The sequence below is a fragment of the Brienomyrus brachyistius genome, chromosome 23, assembly GCF_023856365.1.
Source record: "Brienomyrus brachyistius isolate T26 chromosome 23, BBRACH_0.4, whole genome shotgun sequence".
NCBI classification, from domain to species: Eukaryota; Metazoa; Chordata; class Actinopteri; order Osteoglossiformes; family Mormyridae; genus Brienomyrus; species Brienomyrus brachyistius.
Window position 1 is genome coordinate 1,203,904 of NC_064555.1, and position 23,126 is coordinate 1,227,029.

Genomic DNA, 23,126 nt, shown 5'->3' on the forward strand with positions numbered 1-23,126 from the left:
GAATTTAATGTAAATTTGGGGTAGCATTGGAGCAAAGGGCTCCCATTGGGTTTTCTCATTTACTCTCCCATGACCCCAGCTGTACACAGACTATGGCAGTCTGCAGATCTCGATTTCATCATTGTTTTACGAAACTACATATTGGTCCTTCTTGGATGGCCCTACTTCTACGCACACACAACCAACTTTAAATATATCACGTAAACATGGTCAGAGTGCATCCAGACATACTGGGATGAATTTTATGGTAAATTGCCAACTTTGCCACACATACGCTTGATAAAATTTGATCTTGACTTTGTCTAGTTCTAGTCTTGTTAGCACCATGCTAATCAGCCTTGCATATTGAAGGATTTGGGGTTTATGCAGGACAATTTCTGGTCACCATGGCCAGACCAGGGCGGGAAAGGGTCTAGTTACACATCTGTATTTTACCAAAACACAAATTTCAGACAGAACTTCAACTTCAATTATGGACAATTGAACAATTGCAGCTACAGAATAAACCAACAATGTCCAAACACAAAACCAAGGTTAGAGGTTCTATCCACAATGAGAGAAATAGGTGACTCACTGTGATACGACATGAACAGATATGAAAGAGTTCCTCATTAAGGGTCTTAATTCACAACCCTGAACCCAAAGCAGGGCTACTTGGTGTGCAAGATGCTTTGTTTTGCATTTATGGCAATAACTGCTCGGACATTACAGGATGTTACTTATGTACGTGGATACCGGATACTGGGGCTGCATGTACCTCCTGTTGACTGAGATTCACCTTTAAGCTCTGCAAAGAACCCTTTTAGGGCTCCAAGACATCAGTCCGGTAGTTAGAAAGATTCACACCAGAAACGTACGGACTTGTTTGGCGTATGCTTGGAGCCTGCATGTCGTTGGCTGAGATCTTGCTGGAGGGTTCAAACCTGTCAAATTACAGAACCCCCTTCCCAGCATCAAAAAGAAGTGGAAATGAGTTGGCGGGCAGCCATGAGCAGCATAGGTAAGACCATAGCTGGTTATTGGTCTTTTAGCAGTTCTTTAAGAATTGGTTTATTCACTTTTTAGGAACAAACTGAATATTTTACTCAGGAATATCTGTTAGTAACATTATTATTGCCATCAGGAATAATAATCATGCACATTTTGCTAACCTAGTAGTATTCAGTACCTATCTAAATAATCATCCAGACAGTAATGCTAAGGATATGTGTCTTTAACAGACGGCCAAAATGAAGATTCCAGAACGGGCTTCACTAGCGGCAGCTATAACAAAACTCCACATCCGCGAGCCTGGCCAATGAGCAGGGGGCATCAGTGCACAGAGCGCCCATCCAATCAGAAGACGCGACTGGAGTCGCTCAGTATTATATCTAATCAACAACCCAAGGATCAAGCTCACCAGCTGTTCAGCACCAGCCTTACAGGAAAATGCCTTTTGATTTCATTCACATCCCCCTTGCAAAAATGGAACACAATTTCCATATCCGATACAAAAAAGGATTATCCCTAGAAATAGTAAAATATCTTTCTTTTCACAGTTTCATATTGTAAACTTTACCAAAAATGAAAAAAATGTTATGGGATAAACTGAGTTGAAGTTACATAAAAAGTTTAAGTTACACAGCATGAATAAGAGTAGTTGTCTTTTTCATGGGTGTTTTTCCCTAAAATTCCATTTAAGTTGATTTGCTTAAATATAGCGAAGAACAAATGATGCCATGAGGGAAACTAATCATGTAGTTGTTGCTGCTTCTGTCCCAGCTGAAAATGAACATGGCTGAGCGGTTGACTGGCTGAGGGCTGATTGGCTGAGCGGCTGACTGGCTGAGGGCTGATTGGCTGAGCGGCTGACTGGCTGAGGGCTGATTGGCTGAGCGGCTGACTGGCTGAGCAGCTGACTAAATTCTGACCACGCCATGTTTCCTGTTTTTTTTGCCCTTCCCCTGCAATAAAACATGTTTTCAGTCCAATTAGCACAACAAACCACAGTATTTTTCTTTCTTTTTTTAAGACCCATAGCACACAACAGTAAAAGCTTCAGTTCTGTGGAACAATCTGATCTGCAGTAATTACAGAGTTTGTTGAAAAGAAAATCAAAATACACAGTGCATCCCCCGGCCTTGGACTGGAAAAATTTACAATAAAAGAATTCTAACACTTTGCATGCACTTTGCTCAAGTTTCCATCGTTGTACAGCTTTCTAATAGAAGACAGACGTAACCTTTTTCTGACACAGTACAGTGTGTTAAACCTTCAACAGAGCAGAGGCCTTCAGTGTTCTTCCTCTGTATACCTGTGGGTGGCGCTGCATTGCTGAGTCAGACTCACAAATCCGGCTAAAAGTCCTTCAGCTGTAAATAGGTGAGCCTCACACGCAGTGAAGATAATTCTCCAGTGTTTGCCAACATTTGTAAGACAATCGTCACTGCAGAAAGGTGCATCTTAAAATGTAATTTAATCAAAATGCTTTTTAAAGATTTTGGCACAATAGTGTCCATATTTCAATGTATATTATATATATATATATTCATTTTGTATATTTATATATATATTTTATTTTACATATTAAAGTTCTGGGTAATTTGTAGTACGTTTTGACAAAGAGAGTGTCTGTGCTTTCATCTATATTCAAGGCTTCTCTTGCCTGCAGAACCTTCAGTAGGAACAGAATCACAGTGTTACTGGCTCCCACGTCCCTGTAACAGTAGTTCTGCCTGGGGACGCATGGACAGGCGGACAGAAGGACGTCACCGCTCGTGTCTGGATGTGATCTCGCTTCGCTCCACTACTGCCACGCTGTTCCCGTTCTCAGGCAGCTCTTTGGCGGCTGAGTCCAAGTGGAATTCCGCCACGACGGGACAGTGGTCCGACGCCACCCCTCCCCACGACCAGTTGTCTGGGATCCATGGACTGGTCAGGCCCTCCCGCACCACCCAGCAGTGCCCTGTAGGGGGCGGCAGACATGCAGACAAAGGGTCTCCTCTTATGAACACTCCTAAGATTCCCCAACAACACAGAATGTTCAATGATTGCCTTACCTGTCCAATCTAAAACAATGACAAATGTGTAACTCCTGCTCATGTACATGTTAGGAATGAACCAAGCAGTGGGTTTTGAGCTAGAACCCAGATCTGCACAGGTACCTTAAATAACATAAATAGCAGAGTAGATCACACTTAGTGAGTCTATCTTCTTCAGTTATGGAAGAGTCGTGATCTATTCACAAGGTCTGGCTTGTAAACAGGCACAGCGGACGGCCACCATCCCCATACCTGTGTAGATCTTCTTGAGGGAGTGGGTGGCCCACATGTTGTCCACACACCGGGAGCCGTGCAGGTTGTGTGTGCTGATGTTTGTGAACTGGGTCGGGGGTACCAGCGCGCTCAGCTTCTCCATTCTGAGAGGGTCCAGTTCCCTGCTGTCTGGGGGCTGGCCAAAGTCGCCCAGCGCAAGCAGCAAATCCTCCCCTGACCCGGGAGAAGGAAGGCATACATTTTCCATTAAATAATATCACCATAAATAAGCTCACTTGACAGTTCTATGTCCCACCCCTTCACCACTATGCCATCTACTGGCCGTTCTGAGCAGTGCAAGCTATCATTGACTTGGGGGTGACTGTATTTGTCCACCTGACCTCTGAAGGTATCCCGAACAGCATCGGTGACATGAAGACTCCCGGAGTCATCCGCATGGATCTTCCCATTTTGCTCCCCTGGCAGGGCCAGGCCGAGGTGGAAATTCATAACCGTGAGCTCGGACAATCCAATCTGAGTGTGGACACGAAAATAACCGCGTGTCAGGGCAGGACATAGAATAGCTCCTGGGGGCAGTACGGAGTGGCAAAGTGCCACAGTATTTAAACCCAGTGGCACCAAATTGAAGCACACAGCTTTAGCACCCGATTAACCAAGATCTTAACCAGAAACATACTTTGAAGCGTGCTAAGTAGGGCTGGGGGTGGGCAGGCTTCCCGTTGCTGTTGGCTCTCGGGCTCTCCAGGATGAGCGCGTCCTTTAGCTCGATGCCGGCAGCACTGTTCCAAAGGAAACCAGAAAACGCCGCCCTCTGGGAAGAGGGGAAGGAGCAAGGGGGCGCCAGTGAGCACATTATCAGTGGCGGGTGAAACCGGAAACACCGAAGCCTCCACAGGTCAATAGTGGGATTTAGAAACTACTGGGACCATAAACAGGAAGCTGAGGGCAGCCATCCCTTGGCTCCACTAACCCTAACCTGAACCCTAACCCTAATCCTAACTGTACCCATATTCTCTAACCCTAATTCATTCTCTGCTAGTTTGTAACAATGGAGGAGGAATAAGCTACTGTGTAAATGTACTGCGATGGGTTTTAAGTGCAATATGAACCGGAAATCAGGTCTAAATCACCCAGAGTTGGAGGCAATATTTTGTGCTGAAATGCTTCCAGACGCAGAATCAGCAGAACAGAGAATGTATATTAGGGCACAGAGACACATCTAAGAAGGACAGTGCAGGGACTGTTCATTTGTTCACAGACACTGGTGATAGAGGAATTTGCAGATGGCATTTGTTGGTGTATGCAAAGTGCCTGGCAGGTCCACGCTTCCCTTTCCATCGTCCTTCCGCATATGTGACTAATCTCATTTCTGAGAGCACCAATCTCACACCGAGCTTCTGCAAAGCAACCTTCATAGCCTGGGAGATCTTGCTGGCATTTTTTCTTATAAAGGATGTTGGGGGAAGGGAGATGGAGAATGGATCATATAATCAAACACGGTTAATCACATTTAGCTCATCACATCCTCAGACAGGAATATTTCAGAGGAGAATCCTATTTTCTCTGAGATTGGAACCAGGTCAAGGGTGTAACTTTGGTTTGAACATTGAGGGGTTGAGGTCTCCACCCATTTAGGGGGGCACATGACTGTTGGAGGGGGGGTGTTAGCCGGTTTTGATTATTGGGGGGTTAGAACCCACCCACCCCCCATGGTTGAGAGCATCTGAATGGACCTCTGCCCTACTGGCAAAGTACACTGTGGATCTGAGCAATGGTTCACCTACCTTGTGGATCTGGCGGGTGGGCTTGTCAGAAACGATACATTTCCATGTCCCACGAGGACCTCCCCACTTCTGGACACTGGGCAGAGTTCCCTGGTTCAGCTCAACACAGAACTGCAACGTGCAGAAAAACTCACAGGTCACTGAACAGTGTCTCTGCCAAGCCATGGATGCTATATGCATCAAGCACATGTCCATCAGTACCTACATGTCCTGAAAGTAAACAGAACCGCTATGGATGGGTGTCGACATTGGCCTGATAGTATTTTCACTAATGGTCACCATTTCATAAAATTAAATGTGTCCTCGTGAAATACATGCATGTGCACATTTGTAAATATCACCCAAAGTACATTTAGATCATTATCCGTAGGTCTAATGAAACTGAAAGCCTCCTTCCCATACCCAAACAAATCTTTCTAGAATAGTCCATGGCATCACAAGGGTTGTGCCCAAATAAAAACTATCAACAGTATTTGTGCCAAAGAAACATATCCAACAAGTTCAGCCAAGAAGACCTGCTGGGCGACTGACCTACATACCTTGCTTCCTGGTCTATACTTAACCCAGAAAGAGGGTTTTTGCAGGCCTTGCCCCACAGTAGCACACTGGAGGCCCCTCCAAAGCCCCTCCCACCTGAAAATTACTACAGCCAGTTTTTCCTGTTCTGCTTTTTCAGAACCCCCCCGTCCTGGAAGGTTTGCGAGAGGGAGCCACAAAGCCAGAACATGGTGTCAGTCCAAAGGTGACAGACCCAAATAGCTCAGAAGCAATATCAAAAAAGTGCAAACTAAACTGGAAAGGTATGATGCTACAGAGATCTGTCCAATCCCCTCAAGGACAGGAAAGACAAGAAGGTCAGAAGTCCCTGCGAAATGTCAAGGTACACGTCATGCACATTAACACATGGAGGTGCTGTGCTGTGGTGGAACTTCTGTAACCCTGAGCATCAGCTGACACTCACTACAACACCTGTTACATCACCTGTGGGATGAACCCGAGCTTTGGGAGAGGACCAGCTTCGTGAGGGCTGGCCAGATGGGAATGCAAGGTCAGGTACGGTCACCTAGCAATTGGTGGGTTACACTGTTACTCCAAGAACCAGAAGACATTTATGTGGGCTGTCGCACTATGACAGAGATAATAATAACGGTCAGGGAAGCGCACTTGGAATCAAAAGGCTGCTGGATCGAATCCCTGACCAACAAAGTAATACTGAGATACCCAGAGCAGAATACAGCCCCCAAGCACGGCGCCCCAGGTGCTGAATTAGCTGCTTCCTGTTATGTCACAATATCACACATGGGTCACATGCAGAAGATGCATTTTGTTGTTGTGCTGTGGTGTGTCAACAATGACAGCTAATGACTTTCAGAAGCCTTTTCCCCTGATGAGTCCCGGGCAGCGTTTGGCTCAGCGTGGGAGGTGTCTGCCGCTGGTCTGAGCCCTCGGCAGCATAGTCACATGTCTGTCCGGCCCTTCAGCAAGGCCCTTAAGAGAACGGAATACTTCAGGGATGCCAGAAAATGGACAGACCCGAAGATTCATTCTCAACTGTGCCTGTCTGGAAGGAGAGCATGATGGGATATTCAATGAGGAGAATTCCCAAGCACCTGCAACTGAAGCATCACTTCACAGGACCATTTTGTGGAGCTGCACGACTACAAGATGTTTAGAAATCTTCACACGCCGTTCCCTTACTGAATATTCCACTACTTCAGCTTAACTGAAAATAATCATTACTGTGAGAAATATTTTACAAAAAAATAGTGTTACGCACAGCCCGGTCCCCGCTGGAGGAAGGAGACCAGTCCTTAGAAGGAGTGGAATTTTTCCCCATCGAGAAGGCGTCTGTTCAGCAGCCGAGGGGCGGAAAGAGGAAAGTGAGGGCCTTTCCTCCAATTACTCACTGATTACTCAAGAGAAACACAGATTTGCCGATGTGAACGGGACGGATCGCCCCATTCTCTCCTCAGTGTCCCAAAATTGAAATTAGCGAGTGATTTAAATGAAAGAAATAAAATGAAAAGCAAATGAAGAGGAAGCTTTAAAAGTTTAATGGCTGTCAATCCAGGCCTCTGTCAACACGATTTGCTTGCTAACCTAGGCCACACCCACAGAAACTGTTAGGTCACATGACTCTCTGTGGACCTTAGCAGCAGCAACCAAACACGAACACAAAAAACGCAGGTCTGAGTTCTCAAAATGAAAACGGAGCGTGATGAAATGAATGTTGTACAATTCTCATGAACTGACGAGGGCTCATGGATGAGAGGGTGCTTAGCTGAGGGGGTGGGCTGGGGCGGGCATAGAGCAGGGCCTAGTTTCTATCGCTGGTTCTTAGCTGTCTTTGCAAGCAGAGAGATGTGATGCTTAAAGAGTAAAGACGGGGGGTGAAGGATTATAGAAAACGCTTTGCAGATGGGGCAGCTCTATGAGTCATAGAATCGTGGCCGGACTCCTATGATTCCTTAACTAAACCAGGACGTATCCAAAGCTCTGACTCAGAAGGCCGTAAATCCACCCCAAGCAGCAGCTCAGGCAGCAAACCGAAGCCAGCTAAGTCCATGTGACTATCTGCTACATCTGTCTCCCGTCTCACTGCTGTGGGCTATCAGTGCTAACCTTAGCATCCACTCTGTATACAATCATACGCACCAGCTTTCTGTAAACAGCCCAAGTGCCTCTCAGTTAGCAACAGGGCAGAATACAACATGCACTTAAATATACGCTGTATAAATAATAATAATGCACTGTATTAATAACTGCAGCGGACACTTTACAGGACATGGAACTTTGCAATAAACAAGGTGGCTGTTCCAGAGAATGCCAGCCTGTCGTCACACAGATTGTCTGCTGCGGTTTCCAGTGAAAAACCACTGTTTACATCTGCCTCCTCTTCTGCTTTCCAGTGAAAGTGTCCTGATTGGACAGTCTCAGAATTCCAGTGCTCCCCAGGGTGATCACCTTTACGAATCTCTGTGTGGAACGATTAGTCAGACGTAAGGAATGCAAAGGGAGCTGATAATGCGTGAGGGGGGGCTCAGCACACAGGAAAGGATTCCCCATGCCCCCCCCCCCCCAAGTTAAAATTCCACCAGTATAAAAGCCCAGTGAGGCCTGCTAAATATTTCCGTTGACCTGCAGAAACATTTGCCAGTTTCTTGGTCCCACTGGTGCGAGTTACAGAGACCATCAGTGCTGCCAGCATAACATCTCTTAGTAGTGGGGAGAGATACATGAAGATGAATGGAGCAGCAGGTTGGAGGAAGAGGGAGAGATAGATACAGTGAGAGTGGTGGTCATACACTGCCTGCTCAAGCAAAAAGTCATTGTTTGAATTTTAAATCAGCAAGTACTTAAGAGCCACTTATTAAGTCATTATTACAGCTCAACAGCGTTATGGAGCAATAAAGTGCAGTCAGCTGAGAACCTGAATCTACTCGAATGGCCGGCTTATCCCATTCATGGAGTTTTGTTCTTTACTAACGGCATGGGCACCATCGAGGACGACAATGGCAAGATTCATCGAGCCCCAGTTGTTAAAGACTGGCTCGGGGAGCATGAACTGGCCCTAATGGACGTCTTTGAGATGTGCTGGAGAACTCACCTATCATCAGTGCAAGATCTCGATGAGAAAATGAATGCAAATCTGAATGAAAATGTTGAGATGTTGCATAAGCATAAAGAGAGGAACAGACAGAGGGATACAGAGAGAGGGATGGTAAGGGCTGGGTAGAGAACTCAGATGAACCACCAGTACTGAAGTGGATCACAAAGGTATAAGATAACAAGTGTGTAGAGGAGAGCCTCTGGCCATCTGGTCAACCTGCGGGGTCAGGAGTACATGTCAAGCAATTCCAAGCTCAGCCTGGGTGTGAGCGTAACCCTCAGCATAACCCTCAGCTATCTCCATCCAGATCAGTGTCCATGACGGAGCCATATGCTGGGACAAGACCAGGAGAACAAACCTCAGGGCGTTCCTCATCAGTGACCCAACATGTCCAGATCACAACAGCCTCATTAGCGGGAATATGCACTGAGAGGAAGGTTACAGGGGTCAAGCTCAATCATCTCAAGAACATTTAGGCTTGAAGAGCTGCAGGAAGTACAGAGAAAAAGAGGCAGTCTGGCCACATTATTTAGTTCAGGAGAAAGGCTGTCAGGTCTGATATTCAGACTGCATACACTGAACCAGTCCAGAACCAGATTGGACCCAGTCATGAACCAGAACAGAAGTAGTATTTGACAGCTCATCCAACCACAGACCAACTCTGCCATAATGCTAACCCTTATCCCTAGTGTATTGTGTATCTTGGATACTAGATATTTTTGCAATTGTCTATACATATGATCTGAGTACCTCTCATTTGCTTCTTGCAACGTTCTTGTAACATTTCCTGCAGCGCCGACCCCAACACTAACCTGTTAAGTCATTCGCTGGAATCTCAGTCTAGCTGCACTCATGCCTAATTGGCCTCTTGACAACTGTATACTTGTAATGTACCAGCTGTCTTATTTGTATGTTGCTTCGGACAATATCCATCCATCCATCCATCCATTTTCCAAACCGCTTATCCTACTGGGTCGCGGGGGGTCCGGAGCCTATCCCGGAAGCAAGGGGCACGAGGCAGGGAACAACCCAGGATGGGGGGCCAGCCCATCGCAGGGCACACTCACACACCATTCACTCACACATGCACTCCTACAGGCAATTTAGCAAGTCCAGTTAGCCTCAGCATGTCTTTGGACTGTGGGGGGAAACCGGAGTACCTAGAGGAAACCCCACGACGACACGGGGAGAACATGCAAACTCCACACACATGTGATCCAGGCGGAGACTCGAACCCGGGTCCCAGAGGTGTGAGGCAACAGTGCTAACCACTGCACCACCATGCCGCCCCCTCACCCTAACCACTGCACCACCATGCCGCCCCCCTCACCCTAACCACTGCACCACCATGCCGCCCCCTCACCCTAACCACTGCACCACCATGCCGCCCCCCTCACCCTAACCACTGCACCACCATGCCGCCCCCCTCACCCTAACCACTGCACCACCATGCCGCCCCCCTCACCCTAACCACTGCACCACCATGCCGCCCCCTCACCCTAACCACTGCACCACCATGCCGCCCCCCTCACCCTAACCACTGCACCACCATGCCGCCCCCTCACCCTAACCACTGCACCACCATGCCGCCCCCCTCACCCTAACCACTGCACCACCATGCCGCCCCCCTCACCCTAACCACTGCACCACCATGCCGCCCCCGCTTCGGACAACAGCATCAGCTAAATGCAAATGTCATGGAAATGTATTTGACATTTTATACAGCAGTGTTTCTCAAACACGTCCTCGGACAGTCCATGTTTTTGGTTCCTCCCACCTCCCCACCAGACCGTGTTTTTGGTTCCTCCCAGCTCCCCACCAGACCGTGTTTTTCTCCGGTCCACGTGGTCCCCAAGAACCAGGTTGAGGAACATTGTCCTGCAACACAGGAAGCCTCCACATGTATACATATGCACACACAGCGTGTCGTACCTTCTCGAGGGAGTCTCGATCTGCCAGGTCTTGAACCGCTAGCAACTTGATGCTGTAGAGAGTGGAGGAGAGATTGACAGTTAGAAGGAGTAGTGAGCATCATTCACTGAGCATGTCGAAATGTTGGCTTTCATCATCTTCAGCAGAGGAGAGGGGGGACCGCTGGTGTGGAACTGCAAAGGCGACCACAGTGCCAGCTACCGACAGAGTCCTGGTAAAGCATTCAGAACCCTGAAGAGGAACACATCACATTGTCGGACACCCTGGGCCACTCTCAGAACCGCACCGAAGATCCTACTGAGACGTCCATGTTGCCATGGCAATGGTGTCTCTTATTTATTTGCGTGGCTAATGTTCAACTGTGCGTTGTGACAAAAACAGCATTTGGTGTGAAATATGAACAGGACATACAAACTTGTCATTATGAGAAATCAAATAGGAATACTGGGGAATATCCAATTTAGAGATGTGACTCATCAGGGGTATTATTCATCAGTCCACATGGTAAAGCTCACTCCCGCTAACATATCTAGGCCTTAGGGATTTGCAAAGATACTTTGGGATTATAGAAAAGCAGAAGGATGGATTGGGGCAAAATAGCTAAGAAAGTAAATACAGGCCAGTCTTATCTTGAATCGTTTGTATCATTTCTGTCTACCAACAATACACACTGCAAGAACCACATTTCCATCAGTGTTATTATCCTCTTCTTCTCCAGAACAGGCTGGAGGGTGGCTGCAATGCAATCTGAGGAAGTATCGCTCACAGGACAGCGGATGTAGGAAGGAAGAAATCAGAGCAGCCCATGGAGTCAGAAATGAATGAGTTCTTTTACACAATATCAACCCGTTAAAGGAGGACCATGCGGAATGTTCCATAGAACTCTACAGACCCTTATGTAGTGCAGCATTTGAGTTGTGCTACTTACCCCTTTGTTTTCTGATAGGTGGGAGAAACCACCCCGAGTATCACCGAGATTTCAGGCAGGTAGCAGGGAGCGGATTCCCCGTGGCGCTAGCACGTGATATTAGTTTGATCTCACGCTACAAACTCATGCATAAGATGGATGATCTCCTTACTCTTGGTGTGGTATTGTTTGTGATCATGAGCTTTCCTCTGTCATTTCAGGAAAACCACTGGCCCCTTTCCCGGGAGGAGTAAACACTGACTGCTTCCCCCTGGGAATGAGTCGCACTTCCACTAGGAAGCTATCGTGACTCTGGGGGGAGGGGAGTTCCTGAGGTAAGGTGCAGGCTTGGACTGGACCACATCCAAGCAGGACGCTGGTGACTCCGACTGACTTCGTACTTCGCCAGTGCCTAAGCCGTCCTGGATCTGCCGTCTAACGTCAAATTCACCACAGCAGTTCAAGCACTGAATGGAATTTCTATTAATTACTGGGTCAGTCTAACGTGGACAAGCAGCTATTTATGAGTTTCGTTTCTATTTAAACTATTTAAAGTTAATCTGATTCAAGTTTGAAAAAAAGCCGCATTTAAGTATTAGCACAATGTGATATTCGTGAACAAGCTATTTAAGGCTGTTGCTACATGGAGTAGTTTTGATGTAAGAATGTCATGTGCTGCCTTGGTGGTGGCTTTCTGACTTACTAAGCCTACAGCTGCATTATTCACTGTCGAATTTCCATTGATGCAAACTGTCTTAAGGAGCTAAAGGTTACTTATCATGGGTCATAATTTACTTCTTAGCTTCTCGTCGAGCTGTACCGCCGAAGACGTACTCAGCTCCGCATTTCCCAATCCTCCACCCCGAGTCTGAAGACACAGGCTGGCAAACAGTCCAAATTATTCAGAACCGGGTTCCGCCCCAAATGCAGGCCAGCTGGCCAAGAGAGTAGAGGTTACAGTAGGTCATAAATTCAAGCGAGCTGAGATCAGTTTTTCAAACCCTGGCTGCCCAATCAAAGATCACCTGCACCACACTGGCAAACATCTACATCTCAGCACCCTACACCCTCACCTACATTCAACATGCATTGGGATTCACCTGTTGACGTCTGGAAGGGCAGGATGGTAGCCGGCTTAGGGAAACACAAAGCCACCCTCCAAAACTCCATCCTGTTGACTCCATTCCACCCAGCTTGTTCTGCAAGTGGCACTGGGCCAGTCATTCTGTGGGATTTGATGTACATGGAATCCCCATTAATTCCATTTAGAGTGACAATGCCACTGATACTTATTACACAAGATTCTCCAAAGATCCATTCATCCATTTTCCAGCTGCATGTCCAGATGTCTTGCTTGGGGGGGTTATCTATCTCAGACACATGTCCTACTCGATTTCAAAAAAGAACAAATTGAACGGTATCTATATTAGCAACTAGTATCTTGTACCTGTAACAGGCCTGTACATATTCCTCACTGTAAATCAGGAAATATAACATAACAAAGCAAACCTTCAATGCCTTAAGCTGCTCAGTGGAAAACTAGCAAGACGGAGTACATATTTTCTAATCCAAAAAAACCCTCAAATAATCCTCAGTCCTACCATCTCTGGAAAGTCATTTAAGGGCGTCAAATACAGCCTCTCTCTAGGTTACAATGGGGCTACGTCCCGAGAAACCGACCGTAAGTCGAAAATATCATAAGGCAAAAATGCATTTTAATACGGTTATATGCTGGCGAGCTCGAACCGGGGAAGCAGGCAAAGGACAAAAAGTGGAAAAAAGTGATTTAATGGGGAAACAGCGTCGGAACAGTGCAACACAATGACAGAACTTGGGAGCAAACTGTGGCGTGGACTTAAATACACAGAACTAATGAAAAACAACTTGAAACAGCTGATGACACGTGGATTCCACGCAAGGTTAACGAGGGGGGGGGGGTGTGGCACACAGGAGGATCGGACAAATACAGCACACCTCACCTATCAAACATCATAGCCTAGTCTACACTTACATTAACCTACAGTTGGGCAAAAGCAATTTACTGAATAATGTACCGAAAGTCAAAAATATTTCAAAGCACCGTAACACGAACCACCACAGCCTGGGCAGCGTCTGCACTTTCAGCCAGAACAATACTGCCCAGGTGCATAGATCCTTAACAGCATCCAATTCGATGAACACGCAGCGGGCCGGCCTGCGCATGTGTAATCATAAATTACTGAAACAGTTAAACTCTGGTAAACCCTTACTTCAGACAGAGGTCATGTGGAAAATACTTATTATTGTGGTTTCAAATTCCATAAACAGACACATGACGATACAGATATATGAACTCTAGACTCCAGTCATGAGCATCACGTTTCAGCTGACTTCTTGCCGAATTGAAAGCTCAGGACACAGGGTACCTGTTGCTTGAGATCTTTGTGAAACAGGCCTTATTCCTAGTAAATTAAGTGGGATACCAGGCACTAACCCCATCTCGAAATATCTTACATACAGTAATCATTAGCTGGATACTTCCTGTCATTGCACCACTTGAATTAACTTTCTGCGCAAAAACAGACCAAGGAGTGTCTACCTGCTCCACTTACTGTTTCTTTTAAACTCTGTTAACATCCACTGACCAACCAAAAGTCAAGGAATACAAACAGAACAGAGACACTAAAGCAGGAACCAAGACCCGGGAGGCAGGCAGCGGCATCATCGCTAGGAAACCTGAGAGAGCAGCGCCGGCTGATGGGAACCTTCACCTCCAACTCTAATGTGCTGCTTCAATGGATTTTCCACATGACTGCATTTGACCACATCTCCAAGTGGCTGAGCAAGCCTGGGCTGGAGGCGCCGAGATGTTGTGTGTGTGTGTGTGTGTGTGTGTGTGTGTGTGTGTGTGTGGGGGGGGGGGGGGTTATATATATTACATTGTGAGGCCCACATGCCCCCACAGTGTGATAAAAACCTCTTATTTTCACTTTATGGGGACATTTTTCAGTCCCCAAAAGGGAAACTCAATTTTATAAAACATCTATGACTGCAATCAAAAATCTAAAAATGTCCTGTATTTTGTTAATGACTGGTTGAAGATAGGGCTGGGTGGGGGTAAGGGTGTCATTGCTGGGATTGGGGTTATGGCCATAGACATGAATGGAGAGTCCGCAACAAGATATGAATACAAATGTGTGTGTGTGTGTGTGTGTGTGTGTTTGTGTGACCAGTACTGCTCAATTGGTGCGGCAGTTTGGGGAGACATATCATTCCATCAGGATTCTATTTAGAGCAAAAGTGCCCTGTTAAAAAAACCTATACTGTTCTATTCCAGTCTAGACAGCATCCTCCATATTCGGACCAACCTACACCTGATACCCTCCCCCGGAAAGATGTCACCAGAGAGGCTGACAAGTGGCAAGCTGAGGGAGAGAGCCGACCTTCATGGAGATGCAGGTTTACGGGCAGCTCGCCGTTCATTAAATGTGCCGTCACTTTGTGATGAGATTTTAAAGTAATGGGGGAAACTCAGCAAACATCAAAGGTCAAAGACCGATTATACCTGACAGGGGAGTCATGTTTACAGCCTTGTTTTTGACAAAAGAGGGACCTGAATTTCCTGACACAGCGAAGGAGAAAGGTCCCCCCATTTCGTCATCACAGGACAGACGCGATCCTGGAGTCTGGTAAACAAGGGCTGTAAAGGAAACCATCTGATAACAGTTCAGCTGACTAAAGTGGCAGCTGTTTGATTACAAAGGTCGGATACCTGACCCACACTTTATCATTCCAGCACTTGTTTTTTTTAACCCATTTTTACTCTTTGTTTTGCAGTCTGTCCAGCCGCCCCCCCCCCCCCCCCCCCCACCACCAAAACACCGCAGCCCCATTACAAAGATCGGCACTCCCTGGCAATTACACAGTCCACCTGTTTCATCTTCTCCGGCTCCCTGCAGAGGGCTGCATCATTAAACTATGTGAGCTATCTTGCCTCTCATAGCAGCAAACAGGCTTGTTGACCTGAGGCCTGTGGCTCAGAGAAGATCTGAGGAGGGTGACCTGGGACTGGATGCTCTCATACTGAGCAGACGAGCAAGTCAGACTCGTCCGGGGGTGGGAGGCAGCGGGGCGGCGTGGGGCACGTTCAGACGCCGTGCCCATGTATAGGTGCCGAGGCTGGCGGAGGAAATTCACTGCCGCGCCCTTCAGCAAAACCGTAAACCCCCAGTTGGCCCAGGAATTCATGTGACCTCCTTTCTCCGAAGTATGTTGCTTTGGATCAAATTCAATTCAAACTTATTTTTATTAATGCTATTCAAAACAGTCACCCCAAGCCGCGAAATAAATTGTTTTAAAAAGTCCACTTCACATAGCTACACACACAAGACCTGCAGTGTTGGGGAAGTCACTCACAAAACCAAGGTTTTGTTTCAGCCAACCAGCTGAGTATAAAGAATCTCATTCACAGAGGACTCAGTTGGTTGGTTGAAACAAAACCTTGGTCTGGATTTATACTTTCTGGGCCTGAATTTTCCTCCTCTATCAGCAATGGATCACATTTGTGAGTGACTTCCCCAACACTGCAGATTTGGGAATGATTTGGGGGGGGGCACCTAAAGCGCTTCTGGGAGATCTAAATTAAAACTCATATAATTACTACCCAGCAGCTCCCGGTGGTATTTATACTTACTGTTATGGTAATCCTACTACAGGCCCTTCCTGTCAGACCACAAGAACTTGCTGACATGTCAGGCCAGAGAGAAGCATGATTTTCAGCACCGACAGACCAGCGCGGCTTTGATGCCCTGACGCAGATGCTGGTCAATGTTCGCTGCATTTATCTGTTGATGAAAGTGCCGGAAGACCGCAGTTTGCGCCAGACCCTTCCTGAGGCATCGGAACGATCATTAGAAAAACCCCAGAGCCATATGGGTGGAGGTGATTAAAGGGATTAATGATTAAATGGAATGGCAGCTTTACGGTGGTTCACTGTACCATTCATTCTGCTAAGCTGGCAGATCAAATAAAGGCTGAAGTCCTTTGGGAAAAAATCAATACCTCAGCACTGAATCATTCGAGAAAGTCACGATAACTAAGCCAGCAGGTTATGTTAAAATCCCAAGATATTCAGCTAAATAATCCAGTTCCTACATTTACCTACTCTGGGTACAGTTCTGTAACAATGCCCCTGCATGTCCGCACTGGAAGGAAGGTAACAGAAAACAGAGAAGATGCATGAAACAAAATTAAACCAGCAAAGGCAATCCGCTTCCAAGCATTCCAAAGCAGCTCAGAGACAGCAGAGACACACACAGGATTGGGCCGGGTGTACAAGAAGGAACAAGTATTAGAAGGAGAAGTGAAAACGGCGTGACAATCTCAAAAACCTGAGCAAGGTGTGCAGGCCCATATACATGGTGTTCCTGTATTTCAATCAGATGTTCATTAAATAATTTGCAGCTGTTACTGAAAACAAAAGTCCCGGGTTGCAGTCTGGTGACGTTGGCGTCCCCATGATGTAAATCACTGGTCATCAACCAGTGGATCACGCTTGTGGGAGTTGCACTTAAATAAAAATGTTTTGAGGGCAGGACAAAAAAATTATTGGTTCAGAGAGATGATCAATCAGACTGTAGAGGACTTGGGTCCAAGCAACTAGAGGAGGCAGGACCAACCAATCAGATGTCCTGGTCCCACATTGATCACAACCGATCAGTCGACTTTCAAACATTCCAAATCGATCATGACAAACCTACAGAGGGCTCCCCCTTCAGGGGTCTGGTAAGTATCGCTCCCCCTTCAGGGGTCTGGTAAGTATCGCTCCCCCTTCAGGGTCTGGTAAGTATCGCTCCCCCTTCAGGGGTCTGGTAAGTATCGCTCCCCCTTCAGGGGTCTGGTAAGAATCGCTCTCCCTTCCCCAGCCACCTAAATTTCTGAAATTTCTAAATTTCCCCCAGCTGGTTGACAAAATATTGCCATCCTGAGTTGTCGATAATTACTGTGAACCAACAGCTCCCAGACTATATTCTGTGCATAAGTAGCTCACACTGTTAATAAGTTTGGAGATGGCTGCTTTAATCATCAGTGTTGCCCATTTTATAAGCAGGAATGACGCGATGACACATTAAATACCTGCCTGGTAAAAAACAGGCAACTGCGTCGTGCCGAAAAGGAGATCACAGCTCGGCCCACAGGACGTAAGCGTTTACCCCATGGGCCAATGCCAGGCTGAGCAAAAATGCCGATTACCTCGATTTCACAAGCTCTTAAAAAGAAATCAATCTCTCGCAGCTACCTTTCTTGGCAGAGTGAGTGCTGTAGATTTTGGAATTGACCTAGAAGCCCATTCAGCAACAACCAGAGATGCGGCCACAACAATAATTGACATAGTGACCAGAGATACACCGAATGAATGGATAGTTAGTAATAGTTCTAGTACAAATCATGCAGAAATCAAATGCTTCACACAACCAGCTGCTAAAAATCTTTGCACGTGTGATGCTATTGTTCTCGCACAGTGAAAACAGGAGCCACCCACGCCACTTTCTGAATGACCCCATTCACCCTGTTCCTGATCGGAGGCGGACATTTCCGTGTAACTGAAATAGCTCTTCGCCAAGATGATCCTAAGCACGCTAGGTGACCTTTCGTACCTGTGAGTCCCCTCGCCAGGACCCTAGAGGTAGGGCGGCAGAACCACAAGCGAATTTCTGATCACTGAAGAGCCCAGCAGGGAGATAAAAAAACTAAACATACAGATCTTGATTTTTATCATGGCTAAATGTAAGCATGATTAAAGGGGAAAGATGAGTGTGATTGTGGAAACACTGAGGTCCTGAGTTGCTGCTGCCCTCAAACACTGATACATGTAAAGATCTCACTGTCATCACAGAAGGGTGTCTGTTTGAGTAAAGAAAGATTGTCGCAAGATAAAGGGAGCACTTTCATTCACACCACTTCAGTGCTTTCTGAGTAACATTCTAAAAGAAGGAGTTCAGGTTTCAGGACAACGCTCCTTCAGTCTGAGAGACGGAGAACACCTTGTAAGTCAATAAGCACTGCGGGCCGCTTACACAGGTGGGTCGGGCAGGCTGTGCACAGCGCAGTCCTGGGCGGGGCCAACAGACACACAGACAGCTGTGTCACAAGGCGCCTGTGAGACCCAGTAAAACACCGGCACGTGGTACAGTAACCTAACAACCATTACGACTATTGACACGCAGATCCCTAAAATAGTCACAATAATGACCTTCTTCATTATTCAGAAGTGTTCGTTAATGTGTTGAGGGATTTAGCAGACTGTCAGAAAAAGAGAACCAATTTGTACCTTTGTGTGTCACTGGCATAGGGTCTGCCAAATGTACCCTACACACACAGAAAAATGGGTAAAATTTGTACCTTTGCTGGTCACTGGTGCTGTACCCTCAAGAGTCTATCTGTACCCTGGCTGGTAATGTGGCTTTTAAGTCTAATTCAACACAAAAATTGAGGAGCATCCCCAAGATACAAGCAATATTATGTCCCCCCCGGCACAAAAATGTTCCTCATAGTCTATTTCTGTGTCTTAAAAGGTACAAGTACCTACAGCTAATAGTGCAATTGGCAGATCCTTGAGTGTACAGCCCCACTGACAAGCAAAGGTACAAAGTGGTACTCTTTTTTTCACAGTGTATACAGGCTAAGCATGGTTTTATCTTGGTGATCTTCTCGAGCATTAAAATTGTCTTTATTTCTCGATTTCATTGGTGTCTGCATCAGGCGAGTCCTACACCTGCTGCAGCTCCCAGATGATTTCACCTGAGAAATGATCACCTCTATTAGTCTGGGGAATTTTCTCTTTCACCACAGCAATGGCTGGGAAGCGCAGAATGGAGAAGATACATTACCTGACCGGTCATATGACAGAAGATAAGGTTCTCATGTACCGTAATGTGCTGTTTTTCTGCGTGTCCTCAACAAACATGCTAGGTCCTTTGCATTTTACAGTTTAATGCAAGGATTTTATATTCAATATTCGGTTACACATTTGAATATCTTTTATCGATAAACATTAAAAAAAATCTTCCTACTCTGTTCTGGAAATCATGGTCAGACCTTTTGCGTGTAGAAAGAATGCACTTTACAGTGTATGGATAAGTCTAGAACAATATATAGTTTTACTTATATATGTAAGAACTCACTCGTTTTCCAGGAGTGTCATGCACACGACCTCCTTAACTCCGGGATTATTGGCTTTCTCGTTCGAGCAGCATTGCAGGTTCCACGTGGCCACCCGCACCACGGCTTTGCCGTCACGCAGGGCCGGAGCAGGGCTCCACGGCGGGCCGCACCCGCCACGATCTGCGGAGGTCCTCCCGGGGGGAGCTCGAGGTCCTCGCTTTGAAGGCTCACCGACGTCGGACTCGAGTGCGATTTGCTGGCGTTCGGTCAGTCCCCCGTTGGTGTTGGGTAGATTGGGTTCGGGATCGGTCCACGAAAACCTGGAACCTGATCCTGTCCAGCAAGGATGAATTCATTTGGTCGACTTTGACCAGATCGTCGACACTTTTGAATGGTCCGTGGACGTTGCGATAGACTATGATGTTCTTGGCCGTCTTCTCGGTGATGCCACGAATGCTCATGAGTTGCGCCGGCGTGGCAGTATAATGTTGATGCCGGTACTGACCGGGTGATCGGTGGTCTTTGCGCAGGGATGAGGGGCGAGTGCTGCGACGAACCCGTCTATTGCTGACACATATCTCCAGCTTAATCACCTCCAGCTTGGTCGCGCCGACCCCGCTCACCAGCGCCAGATCCTCCACTTTCTTGAAGCCGTCGATGCACTCCCGGTACTCCACGATGTTCCGCGCCACCATACGGTTCACCCCGGGAAGGGTCATCAGCTCCTCCTCTGTCGCCGTGTTGATGTTCAGCCGCTCCTGGTTCACCGAGATGTGGCTGAAGTTGCACGCAGCGCTGAACTTGCGCTTGTTTTGACAGAAATCCATCGGGTCCTTGGGGAGCGAGCGGTGGCAGCCCAGAATCCCCCCCATCTCTCCAGTAACTACAGATCACATGCACACGAAACTCTGATGACTGCAGAGGGACCAAAGAAGAACCAGTCGGTGCACATTCAGTATGGTAAGTAAGCCAGCAGTCAGGACACGACATCAGCGTGACCGCATTATAAATGTGCAAACAAGTATATCAGTCGATCCAGTCTATTTCTGGGTCGCAGTCCAGAAACAGTGGCAGTCACGCCACTTTCCAGGAGTAAAATCCCTTATTCCTCGGGAGTGTAATCGCTGTAATCCTTCGGGGCTTCGCCTTTCCTGCCTTCCTGCATAAGTCCGCTTGTGAAGTTGAAGGCAGGGGCGCCGGTGTCGCTGTCACCTTTCCCCCCCCAGCCGAGACTGGCGGCTGTGCGCGGTTCCGCCTGGAAACGTCAGGCTCTCTCCCTATACAGGCGGGCGGGGGCGCGGCTTCGGCCAGGCTGCTTAATCACGTTCGTCAGGGAGGATTTGCGCTAAATGTCACCGGAACCGTATCAAAGCGCCACATAATTCAACTACTTATAACATTATTTGCAGAACATCTTATTTCCATTTGTGAACGTAAATGTGGCAATGAAACCACGTCTATGTGAAAGCAGCCAGTAATAAGGGGGATAAATCATAACTAAGTGCTTTGATTAAATTGTCCCCTGATCAGACAATCCTAAAATTAAAATCTACCCCCAGCCACGGTCCTTGGAACCGGGGATAGGTGTTCGGCGTTGTTGCATGTATGAATGAACCGGACTTTGTGACCAGAATGTGTCACGACCGGCCATCCGTCTTCAATACCCGCTAGTCCTGTATATTACATTTAATGGCATGTAGACCCTGCAGAGGTTCGTCCCAGGAATGTCTCAGTTTTAAACTTGAGCTGTTTGTTCACTTTAGAAGCTGTTGTTAAAAGCACGTGATAAAGAATAGTAGCAGTAAAATATTTAGTATAGATTACTGTGAACCATGGACGTCGTTAAGTCCGATCACTCGGAGTTATAGACCCCGAGTATTTTAAGCCCCGATCCCAATCTTCCTTGGAGAAAAAAAGTCAAACCCCATTTAAACTTGACTTAACCCCTGATCATTACAATAGCTAGAACCCCCCCCACACACACACACACACACACACACACACTTCAAACAGAAACAAAACATTGAAACTCTTTTAATCTTTACGCAAACCACCGAATCAGCTCCTCTTGGTTCCATTATTATTACTTGAGGGTAATTTATGAGTGATAAGCAGCGCTGATTGCGGTATAATACGGATTTCTGGAGGATTTCACATATCAATGGAGACCGACTTGCCGTGGGGGGATTTTTTCCGTGCCCTTAATCTCCCTGCTTATTACAGCTGCGCTGGTATGAACTACAACAAGCTGCATTACGCCGCGTCAGATGTCTAACATAAAAACCGCCCGGTCATTGAGAGAAGCCTGATAAGCGTCTTTGCCAGCCGGGGTATATTTATGAGAAGCTGAAGTCCGTACGTCGTCATTAGCATTGCTGGCTGACAGTCTCCACCTGTGACCACAAGTTCGTGCACATTCCAGTTCCAACAATTGCATCATCACATCATGTACTGTGTCCTGAACACCACTTCCTGTAGACCGTCTACTGCTACAGTGTTAGGGTTCCGTATCAAAGACCCGTGTGAATGAAAAGCTGTGTGATGTGGGCCCTGTTTGGCTTTGTTTAAAGCTTTCGGCAGCTAAGCCTCGAACAGGAAGAGGCGAGGACAGGACGTCTTCACTTAACTGTGGCCCCTGAACAATGAGTCTTATTTATCAATCCCACCTACCCCAGTTCATCCTAGGCAGCATAGCAGATATGTGCAGAGGTGTGTGTGTGTGTGTGTGTGTGTGTGTGTGTGTGTGTGTGTGTGTGCCCCTGCCTCTCAAAAAGCCTTTGCATAAAATGGGCCACAAGACAGGGGACACCCTAGATAGGGTGCTAGACCATCATAGAGCTCACAGTCTATGGGGAATTTAGAGACAACAATTTGCACGAACTGCGAGAGGAAGAGTAGTCAAACTACTTTGCAAAACATGAGGAAAACGTGCAGACTCCACACACACACACACACACACACACACACACACACACACACACACACACACACGCACGCATGCACGCACAGGTTTGTAATTATATCTTTGTGGGGACACTTCATTCACTCTAATCCCAACATAACACCCTTAACCCCCACCCAGCCTTAACCTTAACCATAAGTAACCAAACAAACTACAAGACTTTTGGCATTTTTACTTTTTTTGATTGTGGTCACAGATTTTTATAAAATTGAGGTTATCCTTGTGGGGACCGTAAAAATGTCCTCACAAGGTAAAACATTACAGTGGGATTTAATCCTCCATAACTAACGGCACCAAGGAACTCGGCGGAACATAAACGATGAACGTGACCATTACAAATAACATTGGTTTTTATGATATACAGTGTTTCAGAGAAAGTGAGTAGGCAGATAATGAAAAACAGCAGCTATGTAATTACACAAAGCACCGATCACAGAAGCGACCACAGAGCCAACGCACAAACCCCCACTGAGGCAAATGCGTCGCGTAGACAGTCTCCTAATGAATGGGGATCTCGCCGTTTACTTCATCTTAA

General features: G+C 46.8%; 1 protein-coding gene across 1 annotated transcript; it reads right to left on the reverse strand.

Annotated features, from left to right (window-relative positions):
- Positions 1-1,993: 1,993 nt before the first annotated feature.
- Positions 1,994-20,924, reverse strand: LOC125719015 (endonuclease/exonuclease/phosphatase family domain-containing protein 1-like). The gene is given in 9 exon segments (XM_048993421.1): positions 1,994-2,944; positions 3,273-3,467; positions 3,635-3,767; positions 3,931-4,065; positions 5,039-5,149; positions 10,581-10,632; positions 19,650-19,798; positions 19,801-19,887; positions 19,890-20,924. Coding segments are annotated over 9 exon segments (1,671 nt in total). The 5' UTR covers positions 20,502-20,924; the 3' UTR covers positions 1,994-2,747.
- Between the last annotated feature and the right edge of the window lie 2,202 nt (positions 20,925-23,126).